The sequence below is a fragment of the Mesoplodon densirostris genome, chromosome 4 (assembly GCF_025265405.1).
Source record: "Mesoplodon densirostris isolate mMesDen1 chromosome 4, mMesDen1 primary haplotype, whole genome shotgun sequence".
Taxonomy (NCBI): domain Eukaryota; kingdom Metazoa; phylum Chordata; class Mammalia; order Artiodactyla; family Ziphiidae; genus Mesoplodon; species Mesoplodon densirostris.
The window spans coordinates 118,964,332-118,983,543 of NC_082664.1; the positions used below are offsets into that span (position 1 = coordinate 118,964,332).

The window sequence follows — 19,212 nt, forward strand, 5'->3', positions numbered from 1 at the left end:
TCACTGGACACTTATAAGTGCAATAGACAGCCTTGTGAATGGACATGCTTGGTCCTGCTGTTCCCTGGACTCACCCTCAGCAGGAAGCTTTTTCCATGGCTCAGGACCAGGGCTCCTGAAGAAAGCTCTTTCAGACCCCTAAGGGTGGATCCCAACTGCTCTCCACTCCCACCACCAGCAAGTGAAGGCCACCGCTTGGCTCGCCAATCCCCTGCCTCTTACACTACTGCAGAGTAGTGGTGCCCCCATCCAGCAGAGGTGGAAGTTGAGCCCCAGAAAGGTGACAAAACTTCTCCAGGGTCACAGTAGAAGTTACTGGTGGAACAGAAAGGGTGTGGCTTGACCAGGGCCACACAGCAGGCTAGCAAATGGGCAGGGCCTTGAATGCTGACTTCTAGAGTGTGGACTCTGCGTCAGCAGCAGCCATGGAAGGCTTCAAAAGAGGGCTGACTTGGGCTGTCTGTGACATGGGGCTCTGGGAATCTTTGCTGGTGTAGGATGTGCCTGTGGGGAGCAGCCCCGTGGTGGGGAGGCCAGCAGAGGTTAGGTTTCAGGTTAAGGGCTGCCCTGGAACCACAGTCAGATGGTGCTGTGTAGCACTTCAGCCACCAGGTGGTGCTGTCCACCGTGTTTGTGCCAGGAGCCCTGTGCTAAAGCCCGGCATCTGTGCCTTGCCGCTTTCTTTCCAGAGCTCTGGCTGAGCTCAGCCTTGGGCTAGGGGAGGGAATCCCAGGGGGCTCAGTTTTCCAGGTATGGGAGCCCCTACCCAGTACTGCTCATAAGTTGCTGACCCAGCAGGACCTGTAATAGGACCCTTGGAGCAGGAACAGGATCCTGCCCTGCTCGCAGGTGGGAGGCTTGAGGGGGGCTCCCCTTCACTCTGAGCGTGGGGTGGGGCTGCCTGCCCCCAGGAAGCCTTCACCCACCTGCCTGGGGGCTCATGACTGCACTGGAAACACCTGGGCCCTCATCCCAGTGCTGCTTCAGTGCTGCAAGACACTGGCCTCTCCAGCTCACCAAGCCTCCCACCCCATCCCTCACCAGGAAAGGGAGCCCATTTCTAAGTATCCTGGGCAGACAAAAATCACGATTCCCATCGTGTACCAGCCCCTGCCCAGACTCACCATGGAGGGTCTGAAGGGAGACCCCTGCCCTGCCAGTGAGCCACATTAAGCAGCACTTTGGGTCAGGGTTGGGGATCTCTGGGGAGGGCCTGAGAGCTGGGGTCTTCTTGGGGTTCATGAGCTGGCCTTGACGGACAAGCAGGACTAGAGCAGCTGGAGAGCAGGGAGCCTGGGCGTGGGAGCCCTGGGCCAACAGGGGAATTTGAATGGGGTGGAGGGCGCTTTGTGCAGGGGAGCCCAGACGGCAGTGTGGTTGGAGCCCTGATGGTGGCCCCAGGGCCAGGGAGGAAAGAAGTGGGTAAGCTTGGTGGGGGCAGAACCTTTGCACGCTTGTACCCCCAGATGTGGGAGGGGGCCACTGTGCCCATCCCTCCGGAGGCCCTTAGGGGCACAGACAGCGACTCAGGCCCCGAGGACCTGGTCTACACCCTTGAGGAGCCCAGCAATGGACAGGTGGTGCTGCGGACAGCGCCGGGCGCCGAGGTCCACAGCTTCACCCAGGCCCAGCTCGACGGCGGGCTCGTGCTGTTCTCACACAGAGGTGGGTGCCGAGAGGTGGGGGTGCCCTGAGGATGGGCGCCGGCGTGGGCCAGCGAGACCCAACTCCACGCTTGTCCTAGGAGCCCCGGACGGAGGCTTCCGCTTCATCCTGTCTGATGGTGAGCATAATTCCACTGGACACTTCTTCCGGGTGACAGCCCAGAAGCAGCTGCTCCTCTCACTGGAGGGCAGCCGGACGCTGACCATCTGCCCAGGTGGGTGTGCCATGCCAGGGGCAGGCTGCCTCCCCAGCAGTCACAGGCCTTGCCCTGCCTCCTGGTCAGAGGCTGACAGTCCCCTTTTGCCTCTCGCAGGGTCCATCCAGCCACTCAGCAGCCAGATCCTGAGAGCCAGTTCCAGCACAGGCATCGACCCCCACCACCTGTTCTACCGTGTGGTACAGGGGCCCCGGCTTGGCCGGCTATTCCACACCCAGCAGGGCAGCACCGGGGAGGCCCTGGGGAACTTCACTCAGGCAGAGGTAAGGACCACTCTCTACAGCCACCGCTTAGACTCCATCCAGCCTCAGGTGGCCCACTCTGCCCCTGGACACACATGTAGACACGGGTACCAGCTCCAGCCTCGTTGGCAGCCACTCCCTGGGCCTGCCATGGTCCAGGTTCTGCATGCCCCGCCCTCCAGGAGCTACCAGGCTGGTAGGGCAGATGGGGCTTAGTGTTCCAGGGGGAGGAAGAAGGATGCGGGAAGTCAGGGCTATAGGGTCCCAGGGCAGGGATCAGGTTCTGGGGCTTGGCTTCCAGAAGGAACTGCAGTTGGACCCTAGGGGCCTGGAAAAGGCACACTGCATAGGGGACCCTAGACAATCCAGTGGCTGGTGAGGGGCAGTGTTTGGTCTGGAGGGAATAGAGTTTGAGATAAAGGCAGTTGTTGGGCTTGTGGGCAGAGGTGTGAGCCTGGGGCTCAGGTCAAGAGCCAGCAAGAAGCAGAGTGGGTCCTGAAAGCAGACGAGTGGACAGAAGCAGCTGAGTAAGTCAAGTTGGGAGTGAAGCTGCCATCCATCCATCATGGCAGCTTCAGGACACAGCTATCCCAGAGCACAGCAGAGGCCACCAGTGAAAACTAGAACTCTCAGCCATGGGAAGAGGCAGACCGCTAGGCTGCCTCTGCTGGGATCACAGAGCTCTCTGTGCTAACTGTGCCAATGGGGCCAGCAGTCATCACTTAGATTAAGGCCCCTTCTAAGTGCAGGAGGTACCAAGCATTCCAGGGCAGCCTGGGTTCTCCCTGAAGGCGGAGTGGGGCGGGGGTGGTCTTTCAGGCATGGGGAAGGAAGTAACTTTAACGAGGGTGGGAAGATTTCTCAGGTCGCTGACATCAACATCCCCCAGGCCTGGGTTCTCTGTTCTCCCAGCTTCTGCCATGGCTCCCTTCCTGCCCCTCCCCATAATGAAATATTGAGCAGGCTGCAGCAGCTGTGCACCCTGAATCCGTGGCAGGTTTTGTCATCGGATGCCCAGGAAGGGGGAGGGAACAGGATGAGCCCTTCAGGCCCCTCCCCCACCCTGCAGTGCTTCCCTCACACCCCAGCAATCTGAAGGACTGAATTGAATGGCCACCAGGGGGCCAGGCTGGCAGCGCCACCCAGGGAAGCTGGGAGGAGGCTTCGTGGCAGACACACACACACCCCCTTGGAGAAGTGGGCAGGGCAGGACTGGGTGGTATCTGACAGTGCCACTGTGCCACAATACCCTGAGCTGGGTAGGGCAGGGACCAGGTGTCTCCATTTTACAGATAAGGAAACTGAGGCTCACGAAGGTCAGGTGACTCTATTTAGAGCCCACGGCTAGTAAGAAGCAAAACCGGGGCTATGCCTTCGGACTGCTAGTCCAAGATTCTTTGACCAAAGGACACTACTGATTCCCAGAGGTCAGGGACCCCTTCCCACCTTGCCTGTGACTTACTTCATCCCCAGCCAGACACCTCCCACCCACAAGTAGCTCCTGTACCCAGGCATCCAGGCTCTCACCCCCACTCCTGAGGGTCTCCGTTTCCTTCCTGCCCACCCGTCAGCCTGAGCCAGAGGTTACAGCTGGCAGTCCTTGCGGGCCACAGCTGGCCCACAGATGTGTTTTATTTGGCCTGCACGTGCATTTAATATTTTAAAATTAGGGGATCTCGCACACACCAAAAAAACCCAAAACCCTGGTTTCCGTTTCTTAAAAGACCTGTGTTCCCTCTTCCGGCCGTCAGCTGAAGAACAGCTACCCCTGTGACTGGGCTGGGCTCCCCACTTCACCACAACCCCACTGCTCCTAGAATCTCCTGCACACTGTGACCCCAGTCGGCTTCCATCTCACTATTGCATAAGTCTTGTTTTTCTGAGAGAAGGAAAATAGTTCCCTGTGTCTCCTAAAAGGGGAAAACAGAAGATAAGCCAAGAGGACACATTGGGATTAGAAGGGGGAGGGAACGGATTTCTTGATGGAAGTGGAGACTATTCCTTGGTGTTTAACAGCAGACGGCCCCTAGAGAACAGTGGGTGTGGCTGGAGTGGAGTTGCCATGGGAGGAGTTGGAGGAGGTGAGGTCATGGGTAACGGGGTCACATGGGGTCTTTGAAGCCAAATGGTGGTGAGCCATTGCACTGTCTGAGCAAGAGAGACAGAACCTGACCTACGTTTTTAAAGACTCACTCTGACTTTTGCATTAAGGACAAACTGTAGAGGGGGGTGGAGCAGGGGCCAAAGCCAGGACACAGTTAAGAGGCTCTTGTGGTAATCCAGGCCAGAGATGATGGTGTGTGAGAGGAGGAGAGGAATCAGGGGTGACTCCAGGGTGTGGGGCCTGAGCCACTGGAAGAACAGAGCTGTGCCCTCTGGGGTGGGAAGGCTGGGAGAGGTGGGGCAGGTCAGGGATTGTCTGGGACATGCTGAGTTTGAGATGTCCCTCAGACATCCTCGAGGAGCTGCCCAGGAAGCAGGTGGCTACGAGCCTGGAGTTCAGGAGACCACAGCCCCGGCTGGAGATACAAATAAGGGGGTCATCTCATGGCTGGCATTTGAGGACGTGAGACCCACCAAGAGCACATGGGCAGTGCCTGTAGATAGAGTCTCAAGGCCAAGTCACAGACATTGCGGAGAAGGGGAGGGACCAGCCAGAGCATCTGTGAAGAAGCGACTAGTGAGGTTGGAGGAAAACCAAGGGAGCAGAACTTCCTGGAAGCCATCGGGTGGGCTGGGGGAAGGAATGCTCAGTTGTGTCCAGTGCCTCTGAGAACCAGCCACTGGGTCCAGCAACACAGAGGCCATCGTGCCCTTGGTGACAACAGGAGTGGAAGCCTGGGTGGAGTGCACTCGAGACGGCATTGGGGAGAGTATAGCCTATTCTTTTTGGACTTTTGCTGCAAAGAAGAGCAAAAGTGTGGGTGGTGGGACAGCAAATGTTGGTGTAAAAAGTGAAGTCAAGAGAAGTTTCTTCTTTTATTTTTTTTTTGCGGCACGCGGGCCTCTCACTGTTGTGGCCTCTCCCGTTGCGGAGCACAGGCTCCGGACGCGCAGGCTCAGCGGCCATGGCTCACGGGCCCAGCCGCTCCGCGGCATGTGGGATCTTCCCGGGCCGGGGCACGAACCCGTGTCCCCTGCATCGGCAGGCAGACTCTCAACCACTGCGCCACCAGGGAAGCCCTAGAAGTTTCTTCTTTACGGTGGGCGGATAGCATAGTTGCGTAACGATGGGAATAATCCGTTTGGGGGGAAATTGATGCCATGGGAGAAAGACAGGAGATGGTAGAAGCAGTGTCTTCAGTAAGGAAGAGGGTAAGGGATTTCATGCAAAAGAGGAAAGACCTGTTGTCGAGAGAAGCCCAGATAGAGCATTGCTTTTCCCAGGGGCTCAGAGGTTTGAGGTGACTTGCCCAAGGTGGCAGAGCTGGGATTTGACACAGGCATCTGACTCTAGAGCCTGGCTCTTCACTGTCATGTGACTGTTTTCTGGCGACCCACTGAGTTGGTGAGGGAGAGCATGGGCTACAGACATAGAGCGAGGCACAGTGGGGAGATCCTCCAGGGAGGCTGGGCTCCGAGGGGCTGTCAGGGAGGCCCAAGTGCCCAGTGCTCCTGGGCACCATGGGCTGGACCTGCCTCTCGTCCCAGTAATGGGCTCTCCCCGCAGGTATATGCTGGGAATGTTCTGTATGAGCACGAGATGCCCCCCGAGCCCTTCTGGGAGGCCCATGACGCCCTGGAGCTCCGGCTGTCCTCACCGCCTGCCCCCGACGTGGCCGCCACCCTTGCTGTGACTGTGTCTTTTGAAGCTACCTGTCCCCAGCGCCCCAGCCGCCTCTGGAAGAACAAAGGTGAACAACATGGTGGGATGGCAACGTTGGGGGGGGGGCGGGGGGCGGACACTGGGAGAGGCCCAGATAGGAGGGGACACAAGGCCAAGGTCAACAGCTCATGTCAACTCCCAGGACCTGGTAAATTATAGGGAGGGTGGGCAGGTGGGGAGGCTTTGAGGTCAGAAGGAGGGACACGATCCTGGTCGTCCTGGGACCCTGAGCCCCAACCTGGGGTACCTGGTCTGAGCGGGGAGGGACAAACCTGGCCTTGGGGACCCTGGTCTGAGGGCCCATGGCTCTCCCCTCAGTGGACGGGACCTTCATAGCCTGTGTCCCACCCCCAGGTCTCTGGGTCTCGGAAGGCCAGCGGGCCGAAATCACCACAGCCTCCCTCGATGCCTCCAACTTCCTGGCCAGCATTCCGGCCCCCCAGCGCTCGGAGCACGATGTGCTCTTCCAGATCACACGGTTCCCCCAGCGGGGCCAGCTGTTGGTGTCTGAGGAGCCCCTCCATACTGGGCGGCCCCACTTCCTGCAGTCTGACCTGGCCGCAGGGCAGCTGGTGTACACCCATGGCGGCGGGGGCACCCAGCAGGATGACTTCCACTTTCGTGCCCACCTCCAGGGGCCCGCAGGGGCCTCCGTGATGGGACCCCAAACCTCAGAGGCTTTCGCCATCACAGTGCGGGATGTGAATGAGCGGCCGCCTCAGCCGCAGACCTCCATCCCGCTCCGGCTCACCCGGGGCTCCCGCAGCCCCATCTCCCGGGCCCAGCTGAGCGTGGTGGACCCAGACTCAGCTCCGGGGGAGATCGAATACAAGGTGCAGCGGGCCCCCCACAACGGCTTCCTGAGCCTGGCAGGGGCCAGCCCGGGGCCTGTGACCTGCTTCACCCAGGCCGACGTGGATGCAGGGCGGCTGGCCTTTGTGGCCAATGGGAGCAGCGTGGTGGGCACCTTCCAGCTGAGTGTGTCTGATGGGGCCAGCCCGCCCCTGCCCATGTCCCTGGCCGTGGACGTCTTGCCCTCGGCCATTGAGGTGCAGCTGCGGGCACCCCTAGAGGTGCCCCAAGCTTTAGGGCGCTCCTCCCTGAGCCGGCAGCAGCTCCGGGTGGTTTCCGATCGGGAGGAGGCAGACGCAGCCTACCGCCTCACCCAGGGGCCCCGGCATGGGCATCTCCTGGTGCGCGGGCAGCCTGCCACAGCCTTCAGCCAGTTCCAGGTAGACCAGGGCGAAGTGGTCTTTGCTTTCACCAGCTTCTCCTCCTCTCACGACCAATTCAGCATCCTGGCCCTGGCCAGGGGTGCCAACGCATCCGCCACGGTGAATGTCACCGTGAGGGCTCTGCTGCATGTGTGGACAGGTGGGCCGTGGCCCCAGGGTGCCACCCTACGCCTGGACCCCACAGTCTTAGATGCGGGCGAGTTGGCCAACCGCACGGGCAGTGTGCCGCGTTTCCGGCTCCTGGCGGGACCCCGGCACGGCCGCGTGGTCCGCGTGCCCCGGGCCAGGACAGAGCCCAGGGGCGGCCAGCTTGTGGAGCAGTTCACCCAGCAGGACCTTGAGGACGGGAGGCTGGGGCTGGAGGTGGGCAGGCCGGAGGGTAGCTCTCCTGGACCTGCAGGCGACAGTCTCACTCTGGAGCTGTGGGCCAGGGGTGTCCCTCCTGCCGTGGCCTCACTGGACTTTGCCACGGAGCCTTACAACGCAGCCCGGCCCTACAGAGTGGCCCTGCTCAGTTTGCCTGCTCGGACAGAAGCAGGGGAGCCAGGGAGCAGCACCCCCACTGGTGAGCCAGGCCTGGCGGCCTCCAGCCCCGCACCCACCGTGGCCAGGGGGCACTTCCTGGGCTTCCTCGAGGCCAACATGTTCAGCATCATCGTCCCCGTCTGCCTGGTCCTCCTGCTTCTGGCACTCATCGTGCCTCTGCTCTTCTACCTCCGCAAACGCAACAAGACGGGCAAGCACAGCGTCCAGGTGCTGACTGCCAAGCCCCGAAATGGCCTGGCCGGCGACACAGAGACCTTCCGCAAGGTGGAGCCGGGCCAGGCCATCCCCCTCACAGCGGTGCCTGGCCAGGGGGCTCCGCCGGGGGGGCAGCCTGACCCAGAGCTGCTGCAGTTCTGCCGGACATCCAACCCTGCTCTCAAGAACGGCCAGTACTGGGTGTGAGGCCTGGCCTGGGCCCAGATGCTGATGGGGCCAGGGACAGGCTTGCTCAGGCCCCGGCCCCATTGCTCCCATGCCCTGGTGCTGTCTGAGTATCCCCAGAGCCAGAGAGCCCTGGGGACACCAGGGGTGGAGGGTGCTGCGAGGAAGCCCCAGGGGTCCAGGACCAAGTGGAGTCAAGAGCTGTAACCTCCCCAGCTCACTCTGAGCCAGGAGAACTGCAAGGGGCCAAGGGCAGAGGCAGGCTTGGAGTCAGTCCCCTGCCCTGGAGCTAGTGTGGGCTGTCAAAACCAGAGCCACTTCCTAGATGGTCAGGACTCTGGGTCCTGGGTCTGTGACCTTGGGTAAGTCACACCTGACCCAGGCTGCTAAGAAGGCAAGGAGAAGAAAGGGAAGGGAGGGACAGATGGGGATTCTTGGCTTTTCCACTCCAAGCCAGGCCTCCCCTCACCTCTGCCCCAGAGCTGAGAGGAAAACTTTTTCCCTTGGTTTTTTAGGGAGATGGTATTTCCTGGAGCAGAGGGCAGGAGGAGAGAGTCCTCCCACTCTCTAGAAGGCATAAGCCAGTGGAATAATGTATCCAGGGTGTAAGGTGGGTGGGTTGCTCTGGGATGGGTTTATTTAAGGGGCATTGCAAGGAAGCTATTTAGCATGGTGCTGAGCTAGCCCAGACTGGTGGAGCCCCTGGGGTGAGAAACAGAGGAGGGTCTGAGGCCAGCTCATTCCCAGGGCCCCACCTTGATGGGCTGATGGCTAGACAAGCATGCGTCTGTGGCCCCAGAGTGGGCTGGGCTGGGGAGCGTGCAGGGTCTCAGGCCATGGGCCCCTGCGGTGCCTGTGCTCCCCTGAGGACTGGGGCGGGTACTTGGGGGCACTCGGCTCCATGGGGCCTGGATAAACGGTGCTTCTGGATAAGAGTTTCTGGACAGCCATGTGTTGTTTGTCTGACCATGCACTGGGCCCTTGGCCACACTAGCCTGCACTCCACCAGTGTAGGCCATCTCGCCAGACCTCAGCCACCAGGAGAGATGGGGCCCGAATTCCCACTTGTGGCCACACTGCGCGGCTTGCAGGATCTCAGTTCCCTGACCAGGGATTGAACCCGGGCCACGGCAGTGAAAGCCTGGAATCCTAACCACTAGGCCACCAGGGCCTGTTCCTCTCCATTCATCTCTCAAGAGGTTAGAGCAGCAAAGATGAGGAGAGAGGGGGACTTGGGGATCCCAAGGCTGGGGGCAGAGGGGGACCACCGGAGGTGCCTTCCCTCAGCTCCCTGGAGATTTTCACAAGGAAGATTTCTGCTGGTCTTTACCCTTCCAACAAGAGGACCAAGAGTGCTGCTTCTCAAAGGCAGAGCAAGCAGCAAGGGTTCTGAAGTCAGCTGTCCCTGTACATGGCCCAAGAGTCCATCATGTGGTCAGCGATGGATCTGAGACACAGCATCCTCAGAAGGCCCTCGATAAGTTGCTGAGGAGCCACCACTCTCTGGTCCTTTCCCTCTAGAGGGTTTCCCAGGGTCATGGGCAATGGAGACAGATTCTGGGTCCCAGGGAATACCCCAAGCCCTGGAAGCAGGTTAAAGTCCTCAGAAGAAAAGCAGCAGGAGAGCTGTCTGAGCTCTGGGGGGAGGTGGGAGGGAGTGGCTGGGGCCTGAGCACAGCTGCATTGGGGGTGGAGAGCACCGGCCAGGCTTCAGCAGCTGAGCAGCATCACCTATTCCTTGTGCTCAACATCTGTAACACCTGAACCAAGAGTTAGGGCAAGAGAGAAGATTCCCTCTCCCCACGGTGCGGCCCCTGGACCACCCCTCCCCACAATGCCTTTTGCATTTCAGCATCCAGCCTCCTAGAGCCTCCCCCACTCAGAAGTTTCGGGGAGGAAACCCAGAATCCTGGTAGATCACTGCCGGAAGGGCCCCCAGAGAACCACGAGGGGACTGAGAAAGAGGAGAAGAGGCTTGTCCAGAGTCTTGCACAGCAAGGCAACCATAGAGTAGACCAGACCCCCGAGGCCCAGCCAACTCCTGTTGCCACACTGAAAGCCTCCCCCTCATGGAAGGTGGCCAGGACCCGTAACTGGGGGGTTCTGCAGAGATCCCTCCATACCCAGGGCTCATGATCCTGGCCCCAGCTTCCTTTTCAAGCCTGGTCTCTCCAGCACACCCCAGGCCAGCCTCATCCAGAGGCCCTGCCAAGCACGTCTCCACGCCACACCCCACACTCTGCCCAGCTTCTCCCGGGAGCTCAAGGCTGCATCCTCAGGGCCCTGATATCTGGGGCCAGTCTCCACCCAGGGCAACGACCAGTTTCCCTGGGAGTGTAAGCCGAGAAGAGGGTGACAGACCTGCCAGGCAGGATCTGGCCTCAGCTCAGGTTTCTCCAGAGGCCTGATGATACCCTCTCTGTTCACATGGCCTGGCCTGGCCTGCTCCCAGTGAGCTGGCACGGGCTGACACTGATCCGGCCCCCCAAGCCTGGGCTGGACAGTGGGCAGGACCTGGAAGAGTGTCTTTCACTGGGACACCAACCTCGGAACCCATTCTAAATGTGGGACCTCAATTTATTAGGTAAATCCCTTGCAGGTTTCAGATATACAACCCAGGCTTAAGGAGGTTGCTGCCCACCTTACAAAATAACTCACCATCCGTTCCTTTAAGGAGCTGGTTCCTCCCAGGCACTGAGGATAGGAGCCAACCTGTGCACAAGTGCTCAGGAATGTCCAGGAACCTCTGACACTCTTACACACACACACACACACACACACACAGTGTGCACTTGTGCTCACAGCTATGCACTTTCAGACCTTCAGAAACACAGCACAGAGATAAATACTTTCCTATGTAATTCATATGCACACACACACAGGTGCATATACAAACTTCAGAGTTAAGTGCTCCTTGCCTATGGCCCTCCCACAGTCCCAGGAGCTGGCCACGTTGAGCCAAGGGCCAGGATGTCCTGCCCATCACCAGACCCAAGTTGACATCAGCAGAGCTGGGAAGTGACCCCACATTAAGAAGGATGGTGAAGGGGGTGTGGGGAACAGAGTAGGGGTTGCCAGAGGAGCCCAGATCCCCAGGTCCCCAGCTTGGAAACCCTGCCCACCACCCTCAATGGTTTAGCCTCTTGGGTGCTAAAGATGGGGTTCCTTTTGAGCCCCTCTCCTCATGCTATGAGCTGGCCCTTTAAGTGGAGTTGCTATGTCAGCTGTGGAACCCATAGAGCTGGAACCATTGTCCTCCAATAGGAAGCAAGAGAAATGGTCCTCCTCCTCCTCCCCCCACAACCAACCACTCCTGACCAGTGGGGACTGCCAGGGGTGCTAGCATCTTCCTCTGGGCCCTGAAGATTCCAGATTTTAAATGGATAGAGGTACCTGGGCAGCCCCCCCAGAATTCTCTCTTTGGGTCTCCTGTTCTCCTGTTTTTTGGGGGGAGTTTGGGGTTTTTTTGCTGTCAGTGGCTTTTATTGGAGTTGGGCATGGTTCCTGCCCTCGTGGGGCTCACAGTCTGGTGGGAGGGATGGGTGTGCAGACAGGAAGTTATGACACAGGGCAGTTTGGCATGGAGCAAGCATGGGGCCCTGTGTGAGCAGCTGTCCCTCCTCTTATCCAAGAGGAACACGGGGAGTTCACGCAGCGCCATCAGTAATCTAACCACCATCATAACACAGCCGCCTTTCCTGAGGGCTCCTCCGGCCGGGCACCACAGCTTTGGTCACCGGGTCCTGATGCTGTTGCCACTGGATGTGTTAGGGGTATACGTAGCATCCAGGCTATCCTCCGAGGGGTGCTGCAGCACCTGGGGTTGGCAGCAGTGGGGAGCTCATCCTGCCAGGGGCCGAGGAGTCAGAGTTTGCAGAACTTGGAGGCCACGCTGCGCTCGCTGGAGAGATGGGGTACACGGATGATGTCACAAGTGAGGGAGCCCCGGCAAGTGAGTGGAGCCAAGATGGAGGCCAGACGTGCTGGACCCCTCTCTCTACAGCCCCTGTCCCATCCTAGGTCCTCTCATAGTTTATGCCATCCTTGGGTAGTTACCGCTAGGATTAGTCAGGCATTTTGGGCAAGGGCATTTGGTGCCAAAAATGCTGTGGGAGATGCAGATAGAAATTTACCTGGACCTTCCTGAAGAACCCCAGACATGCCAATGAGTAACTACCACACTATGCATGCCCTAACCCAGTGGCATGAGCTAGCTGGTGCGGGGAAGCCCAGAGTAGGAGGGCAGCTGGCTCTGGCCGTTTCCTTCTCTCCTTACAGAGTGTTGGGCCTTTCCGTGGAAGAAGCAGCAGGGGCTAATGTCAAGCATGACCAACCTACCTCCTGCTCACATTTCCATTCTCAGTGCAATGAGGTACAGTATTTAACTGATAGCCGCTGTCCTCATAAAACATGCCAACCCCTCAGAGAGCCCCCTGTGGCCACCAGGATAACTGGTGGGTTGTGCTTCACATTTCAGATGTCCTTAAGAGCCCCTAAAGACAGAAGCAGCCCTTGGTTAAGTCAACCAGTGGCCAAGAAGGAATTTTCTCCCCAAACGCAGCCTCAGCTGGGAGCTGGAAGAGCTCCCCGGGTCCCCAGCACGGCAACTACCAGCTCTCGTAGCCCAGAGCCTAGAGCTAAACCCAAGGCTTCCTTCTGATGCCTTGTAAGTTCACAGAGGGCTCAAGTGTCAGTCCTGAAGCCCAGATTAGATGGGTTGTCTAAGTCCTTGAAGCAGAGGAGGGTGAGGCCGGCAGCCAGTCCGATCCAGTGGGGAGGGTCTGCAGGGAGTTGTCCACTCCCATCCTTACCTCCCAAAGACAGGTCCCTGGACAGTGCAGCAGCTCCCTGCACCCTGCCTTCTGCAATCCAGCTGGTCCTTCCCTCCCTGGCCCCTCCCTGCCTGCAGAGGGAGGGACTAAGGGAGGTGTCCAGCCAAGGTCACTAGTCAGTGCATTGGGTCTCCCCCAGGGCTGAGCAGCAGCAGCCAGCAGAGGAGTGGAGAAGCTGCTGTCCGGCCCAGGCCTGATCAAGAAGGGAAGATGGGCCTCCCAGAGCTCTCTATCCTGCAGAGGGTGGGGAGCAAGAGAGGCTGGATGGAGGCTGCCAAGCTGTCCCTTCTGCCCCCCAAAACACATGCTGGCTGTGACCCCCAGCCTATGTGCCTCCCTGGTACTGGGAGTGCCTTTGGGGCACCCAACTTCCCTCCCCTCCAAGGTTGCTGAGGCCCCCAAGCCTGGCGAAGGCCTCAGCCCTCTGCACCTGGTAATAAACATAGTTCAATACTGTGTGCTCCCTTGGGGCAGTGTCCAGCCGGCCCAGTGCTAGTAGGCATGGAGGGATGATTGGGAAACATCTATTGCCAGAATGTAGCCCCTTCCTTCCCACAGGCCCAGAAGGTCTCTAACCACCAGTCCCACCCAGACTTCCTTTGCCGGCTTCCCTCATCCCCTAGGAGGGCAGGCGAGGCTCCGTACTGCTGCTCTGGCCCCCATCCAGGGCACAGGCAGGCATTACGTTTCTAAGGATCCTGTTTGACTCTGTCCCTCCTCACTTCTCTGTCTCTCCACACCCACCCATGGCTCCCTCCCATCCAGACACCTGGGGTCTATCTGCTCCGAACCCCATGGGCAGAACATTTTGACCACATCACATGTGGAAGCCCACCACAGATAGAGTCAAAGTGGATTAAATAGGGCAGGAGTGGGGAGACCACCCAGAACCCCTCTTACTCAGCCTCTCCCTGCTCCTCCAGCCCCTTCTCAGAACCCCCTGTGCCAGCTGGTTTAACCACGCGAACCCAGCCTCTATGGGCAAGGAATAGAGCAGAGCCAAGGGTGGCCCCCCTCTCCCCTACCCACAGGACCCCCCTGCATTCAACTTGGGAGCTCGGAGTCCCAACCTTAGAGGAGTGACTTGCCACCATCACACAGCAATTCACTGGCAGAGCTGGGCCTCCTGGAGCCTCAGAACCCCTCCAGATGCCAAGGATGCATCTCTCAGCAGTGGGATTCCTGGCACCCAGAAAGGCAGCGGGGCAAGTGCAGGTGGACCAGGGCTACCAGACATACTGGCTGGGACAGAGACCTCCAAGAATCAGAGAGCGGCAGGGGCAACCCTGCCAGGTCTTGTTGGGGAAGGCGGAGCCTGTTGTAAAGGGCTGTTGAGCAAGCAGGAAGGTAGGTGAGGCTGGCAGAGACTGGGCACTCCTGGAAGGTGGTGACTCAGGCCGGAAGGGCCCTTTCTGAGTCAGCCCTGCTAAAAGGTTGCCTTGTGGGGGTGGCACCTGGACAGGTGGCTGGGGCAGGGCCTGGGGACTCCAAGAAGTTTCCAGGTCTCAGCACCTTAGCCCTTGCGCCCCATGATCTTCCCTGAGAACCTCAGAGTCTGGGGACAGAACACATGAACTGAAGGAGGGAGGGCAGAGGCCATGAGTGCGTCTGCCCAATTAACTTGTACAAGTCCACCCACCTGTTCGAACTCATGATGGGATAATTGACCCTAGAGAGGATGGAGCCAAGCCTGGGGGAGCAGGCTGCCTGCTTTCTGCCTAGAGCCCCACTTCTTCATTTCTACCCCATTTCCTGTCCCTACCGGCAGCCATGGGATGTGGCTAGCTAGAGGCCCAGGCCAGCGCCCACTCCTCTGCCTGAGTTAGGACCTATCAAAACAGAGCAACTGGACTTCCCTGGTGGCGCAGTGGTTAAGAATCTGCCTGCCAATGCAGGGCACACGGATTCGAGCCCTGGTCCAGGAAGATCCCACATGCTGCAGAGCAACTAAGCCCGTGCGCCACAACTACTGAGCCAGCATGCCACAACTACTGAAGCCCGCGCGCCTAGAGCCCATGCTCCACAACAAGAGAAGCCACCGCAATGAGAAGTCCGCGCACCGCAAGGAAGAGTCGCCCCCGCTCGCCGCAACTAGAGAAAGCCCGCGCGCAGCAATGAAGACCCAACGCAGCCAAAGATAAATAAATAAATTTATTTTTAAAAAAACAGAGCAACTGACCAAGTCTTCTTCTCAAAGGGTCATTGCTGTAGCAAAGCTCTTAGAACAGCACCAGGCACATAGTAAACACTCAGTAAACGCTGACCATTGTACGAGTTGCTGTTATAAGAGCAGTTGTTACTGAACAGCCTAGCGTGGGTCTGGTATATTGTAGGTGCTTCACAAATGTTCAAAGTTGGGGTTATTGTTATTTTTATAGTTTATTACAGGCATCACGGTGCCTGCCGCATAGTAGGTGCTGAACAAATGTTCAGTCTTCCTGGAAGGCCAAATGCAAGCATCCCCCATGTGGTGAAGAGGGACGTGGAGACACTCTGCTTTGCTGGCTTGGGCAGGGAGAGTGAGGTGTACAGCAAGGGGTCAAGTTCTGGGTAGGAGAAGCCAGCAGCCCCACTCTGGCCTCCTCCCTTCACCCCCACCCCATTGATTCAGAGGACCTCCCTGAGGTTGTAGGGAGGCTACCTTGGAAGAGGCTTGGCTCCAGGGACCCAAGAGGGAGGCGGCCCACTGGAACCTGCCTGCCCCAGGGGGAGGAGGGCAGGGTGGTGGGGTGAACTCACGGGGGTCCAGAGCTCCAGGGCCTCCTGGAAGAGGAGCCTAGGCTGTGCCCTGAAGAACAGGGAGTGCTGAGGCTAAGGCAGAGCTTGTGGAGGGAAGATGATGCAGAGCCCGAGCGAGGAGGCGATGGACCCTGGAGCAGACAGGGCTCTGGGGACCAGACTGAGGGACACTCCTGTGGAAGCTGGGTCTGAGTGGAAGCAGCCCCCAGGAGTAAACTGGTGCTAGGCTGGAAGCACTTCTTCCCACTGCCCACCTCCCAGGGTCAACCCCTGGGGTGGGGAATGGGGGGGCTCTGAGCCCTGGACCAGAACTCGGCACCCAGTTGTCCCCAGTTTGAGTGGCCTCAGTTGCCCAACTACCCAGGAGTCACCCGAGGAGCCTTAGGAGTTGGCCAGGATGGGATACCACTACCCCTCATACATACCTACTCAACACCCCACCCAGCTGATGCCAGCCCAACAGGACAGGTTGCAGTGCCAGGGATGAAGGAGGCTGCCTGCTCTGCCGGCTGGAACAGCACAGCCTCCTGCTATGCTGTGTGTGGAGAACAGGGAGGGGCTCTCCGGGCCACCCCGGGCCTGGAACCCAGCCCTCCAGAGCTGGGGTGGGGGGGTCTGATGCGTATCCCCCTCCCACCCTTTCACACCCCATGCCTTGCTGAGAAAGAGGGAAATACTCCCCAGAGCAAGTCACTGGGTCCTGGGCGGTGTGGTAGATGACTCCAGGGAGGAAGCATGCATTTAGCCACCAGCTGCCACGGCAACACACACGTGCGCACACACACACACATATTCAAGGGACTGCCACATGCGGCCACGCACACAGGCACGTGCAGATTCACTCCCTGACAGCAGCCGACCTGTGCAAACCGGAACCCACACACACCCCCTCCCCAGAGACCTGAGATACAGCCGTGTAGACATCCCGGGTCACTGGCTATGAGCCAGGCACCATGCTGGGCACTGGGAATAGAGCACCGGGCAAGACAGAGTAACACCAGCTCCCTGGTAGGCTGCCTTCTAACAAACAGATACATTTAAAATCTAACTTTTGCACTGAAGTATTTGCAGAGGAGGTTGTGTGATGCTAGAGTTTCCTGGAAGCAAGGGTTACGGGGGAGTAAGATATTGGCCCAGGGTTGATAAGTGTTGAAGTTGAGGTATGGACACACAGCGATCCGTTATATTAGCTTCTCTATTTTTGTATATGTTTGAAACTCTCCAAAATAAAAAGTTAAATACATACACATATATAATTGGCAATTGATAATAAGTAAAATGAAGAAAAATAAGGCAGGGTAAAGGGACAGAAGACGAGAACTAAGAAGTTAAGGAAGGCTTCTCCAAGGAGGTGACATTTTAAGCAAAGACTTGAATTAACTGAGGTTCAAACCACACAGACATCTGGGCGGAAGAACATTCCAGACAGAGGGAACCAACAAAGGCAAAGGCCCTGAGGTGCAACAAGTTTGGCATATGTAAGAAATAGCAGTAGGTCTGGAATTCTGTGACCTAAAGGAACAGGGTTCCAAAGTGAGATCAGAGGGCCTCATGGGCTGAGGTAGGAGTTTGGAATCTGGCCTAAGAATGGCAGGGTGTCCTAGAGGTTGAAAGCACGGGACAGACATGATTTGATTTAGAATATGGTCTTAAAAGATCACTCTGGCTCCTGTTAGACCGTCGGGGAACGGGAGAGAGCAGAAGAAAGCTTGGAGACTACTGCAGTAGTCCAGGCAGGCGTGGCGGTGCCTTGAGCCTCATGGTGAGATGGTGAGACAGGTCAGATGTGGGATCTCTTTTGAGGAGCTAACAAGGCTTTGCTCACAGCTGGCTGTGGAGCGAGAGAAAGAGAGGAGCTAAGCATGATTCCAAAGCAGGACCAGAGCTTCGAGGTCAGGGGTGTCGCCTTTTCCAGGCAGGAACACAGGGAAAATCATGTGCAGCCAGATGACTGCAGGCAAAGAGTGCCCCGGTGGGGACCTACACACGGGCACAGGAGCGCACACCGGCAGGCCCCCAGCGAACACACAGGAGGGTGCACACACTCCGGGACACCAGGCACAGGCACAGACACATCGCCCCACCTCTGCCTGCCCCACCCTGCCCTAGGTGGAAGCCCCAGGACCAGAGCCCACACCCTCTCCAGCTCAGCCTCGGCACTCGCAGGATCCCAAGTCCTAGCATTTCCCTCCCAGCTCTCACTCCCATCCCCCATATCGGCCCCTTGAGCAAGGAGGCTCCTGACTCACTCTCTTCCTGGACACCAGAATCCTGTCTCTGACCCCAGCTCCCTGCCCTTGGCCTCATCTGTCCAGCCGCCTCCACCGCAGCCAGATCCTGCTCACACACCCCAGCCTGAGGCCCTACAGAAAATTAGCACTCAAATATTTGCTCGATGCTCTCTGTGGGCCAAGCCCTCTGCCCTTCCATCTGCTGCCTTGAAGGCACGCGGCCACCTCCACCCAATACCCACCAGCTACCCCCACTGCCCCACTCCCCTCAATGCCCGGCACTCCTGCAGTCGCTCTACAGCAGGACAGTTGCCCCCACCCTGCCCAGCCTGCCAGCCTTGGAAGGGTGGCCTGGTGCACTGGGAAAAGCACAGCTCTGTGTCCAGGCAGAATCAGCCCTACCACTGAGCAGCTGCACGATCTCACACAGGTGACTCGGTACCCGAGTCTCCATGTGCTGTAAAATATTGGCAGTAGCTCTCACCTTCCAGAACGTAGTGACCAGTGAGATAACTCATGGGAGGTACTTAGCCCAATGCCCAGCACAGAGTAGCACACGGTCGCTGTTGTGCACTCAGGCCCAGCCCTGACATCCACCCACCGTGTGGCCTTAGAGGGCTCATCCAATCAGTTTTCTCACTCATTTAGTGGGGTAACAATATTCTTGGCCCTGCCTCTCTCTAGTGCTGCTCAGAGGCTGATAATCCCAGCTACTCCTTACTGGGCACTTGCTATGTGCTCATATAACCCTCCTAACAGCCATCTGGAACTCCTGTTATAAATGGAGAAATGGAAGCATGGAACAGTTAAGAAACATCCCTAGGGCTTCCCTGGTGGTGCAGTGGTTGAGAGTCCGCCTGCCGATGCAGGGGACATGGGTTCGTGCCCCGGTCTGGGAAGATCCCACATGCCGCGGAGCGGCTAGGCCCGTGAGCCATGGCCGCTGAGCCTGCGTGTCCGGAGCCTGTGCTCCGCAACGGGAGAGGCCACAACAGTGAGAGGCCCGCGTGCCACTAAAAAAAAAGAAACATCCCTAAAACGAGTAGGTGTAGAGAGGATTTGCACTCAGGCTCAGCCACCCGGGTCCTGCCTCTGAGGAGTGGAGGGAAAGGGGCTTTGCTGTCTGGGGAGCAGCAAGGGCTGTCTGCTGGAGCCTCATTCTACCCTCACCCAGAGCACTGCTTCCAAAATGGCAGCAAAGGGAATAAGGTCAGCCTGGAAGGGGCTCCAAGTGTCTCCAGGCTCCAGCCAGCCTCCAGCTCCTACCTCAGGCATCAGCCATTTGCCTCCCAACACGG

At 58.4% G+C, this 19,212-nt stretch overlaps 1 protein-coding gene across 1 annotated transcript in view; it reads left to right on the forward strand.

Moving 5' to 3' along the window:
* CSPG4 (chondroitin sulfate proteoglycan 4) overlaps positions 1-9,047 on the forward strand; it is a 36,415-nt gene extending 27,368 nt beyond the window's left edge. The window contains exons 6-10 of the mRNA XM_060096968.1: positions 1,467-1,665; positions 1,745-1,879; positions 1,979-2,145; positions 5,795-5,978; positions 6,305-9,047. Of these exons, the coding sequence (XP_059952951.1) occupies positions 1,467-1,665; positions 1,745-1,879; positions 1,979-2,145; positions 5,795-5,978; positions 6,305-8,133 (2,514 nt within the window). The 3' untranslated portion in view covers positions 8,134-9,047. The remainder of the gene's footprint in view (positions 1-1,466; positions 1,666-1,744; positions 1,880-1,978; positions 2,146-5,794; positions 5,979-6,304) is intronic.
* Positions 9,048-19,212: the final 10,165 nt, after the last annotated feature.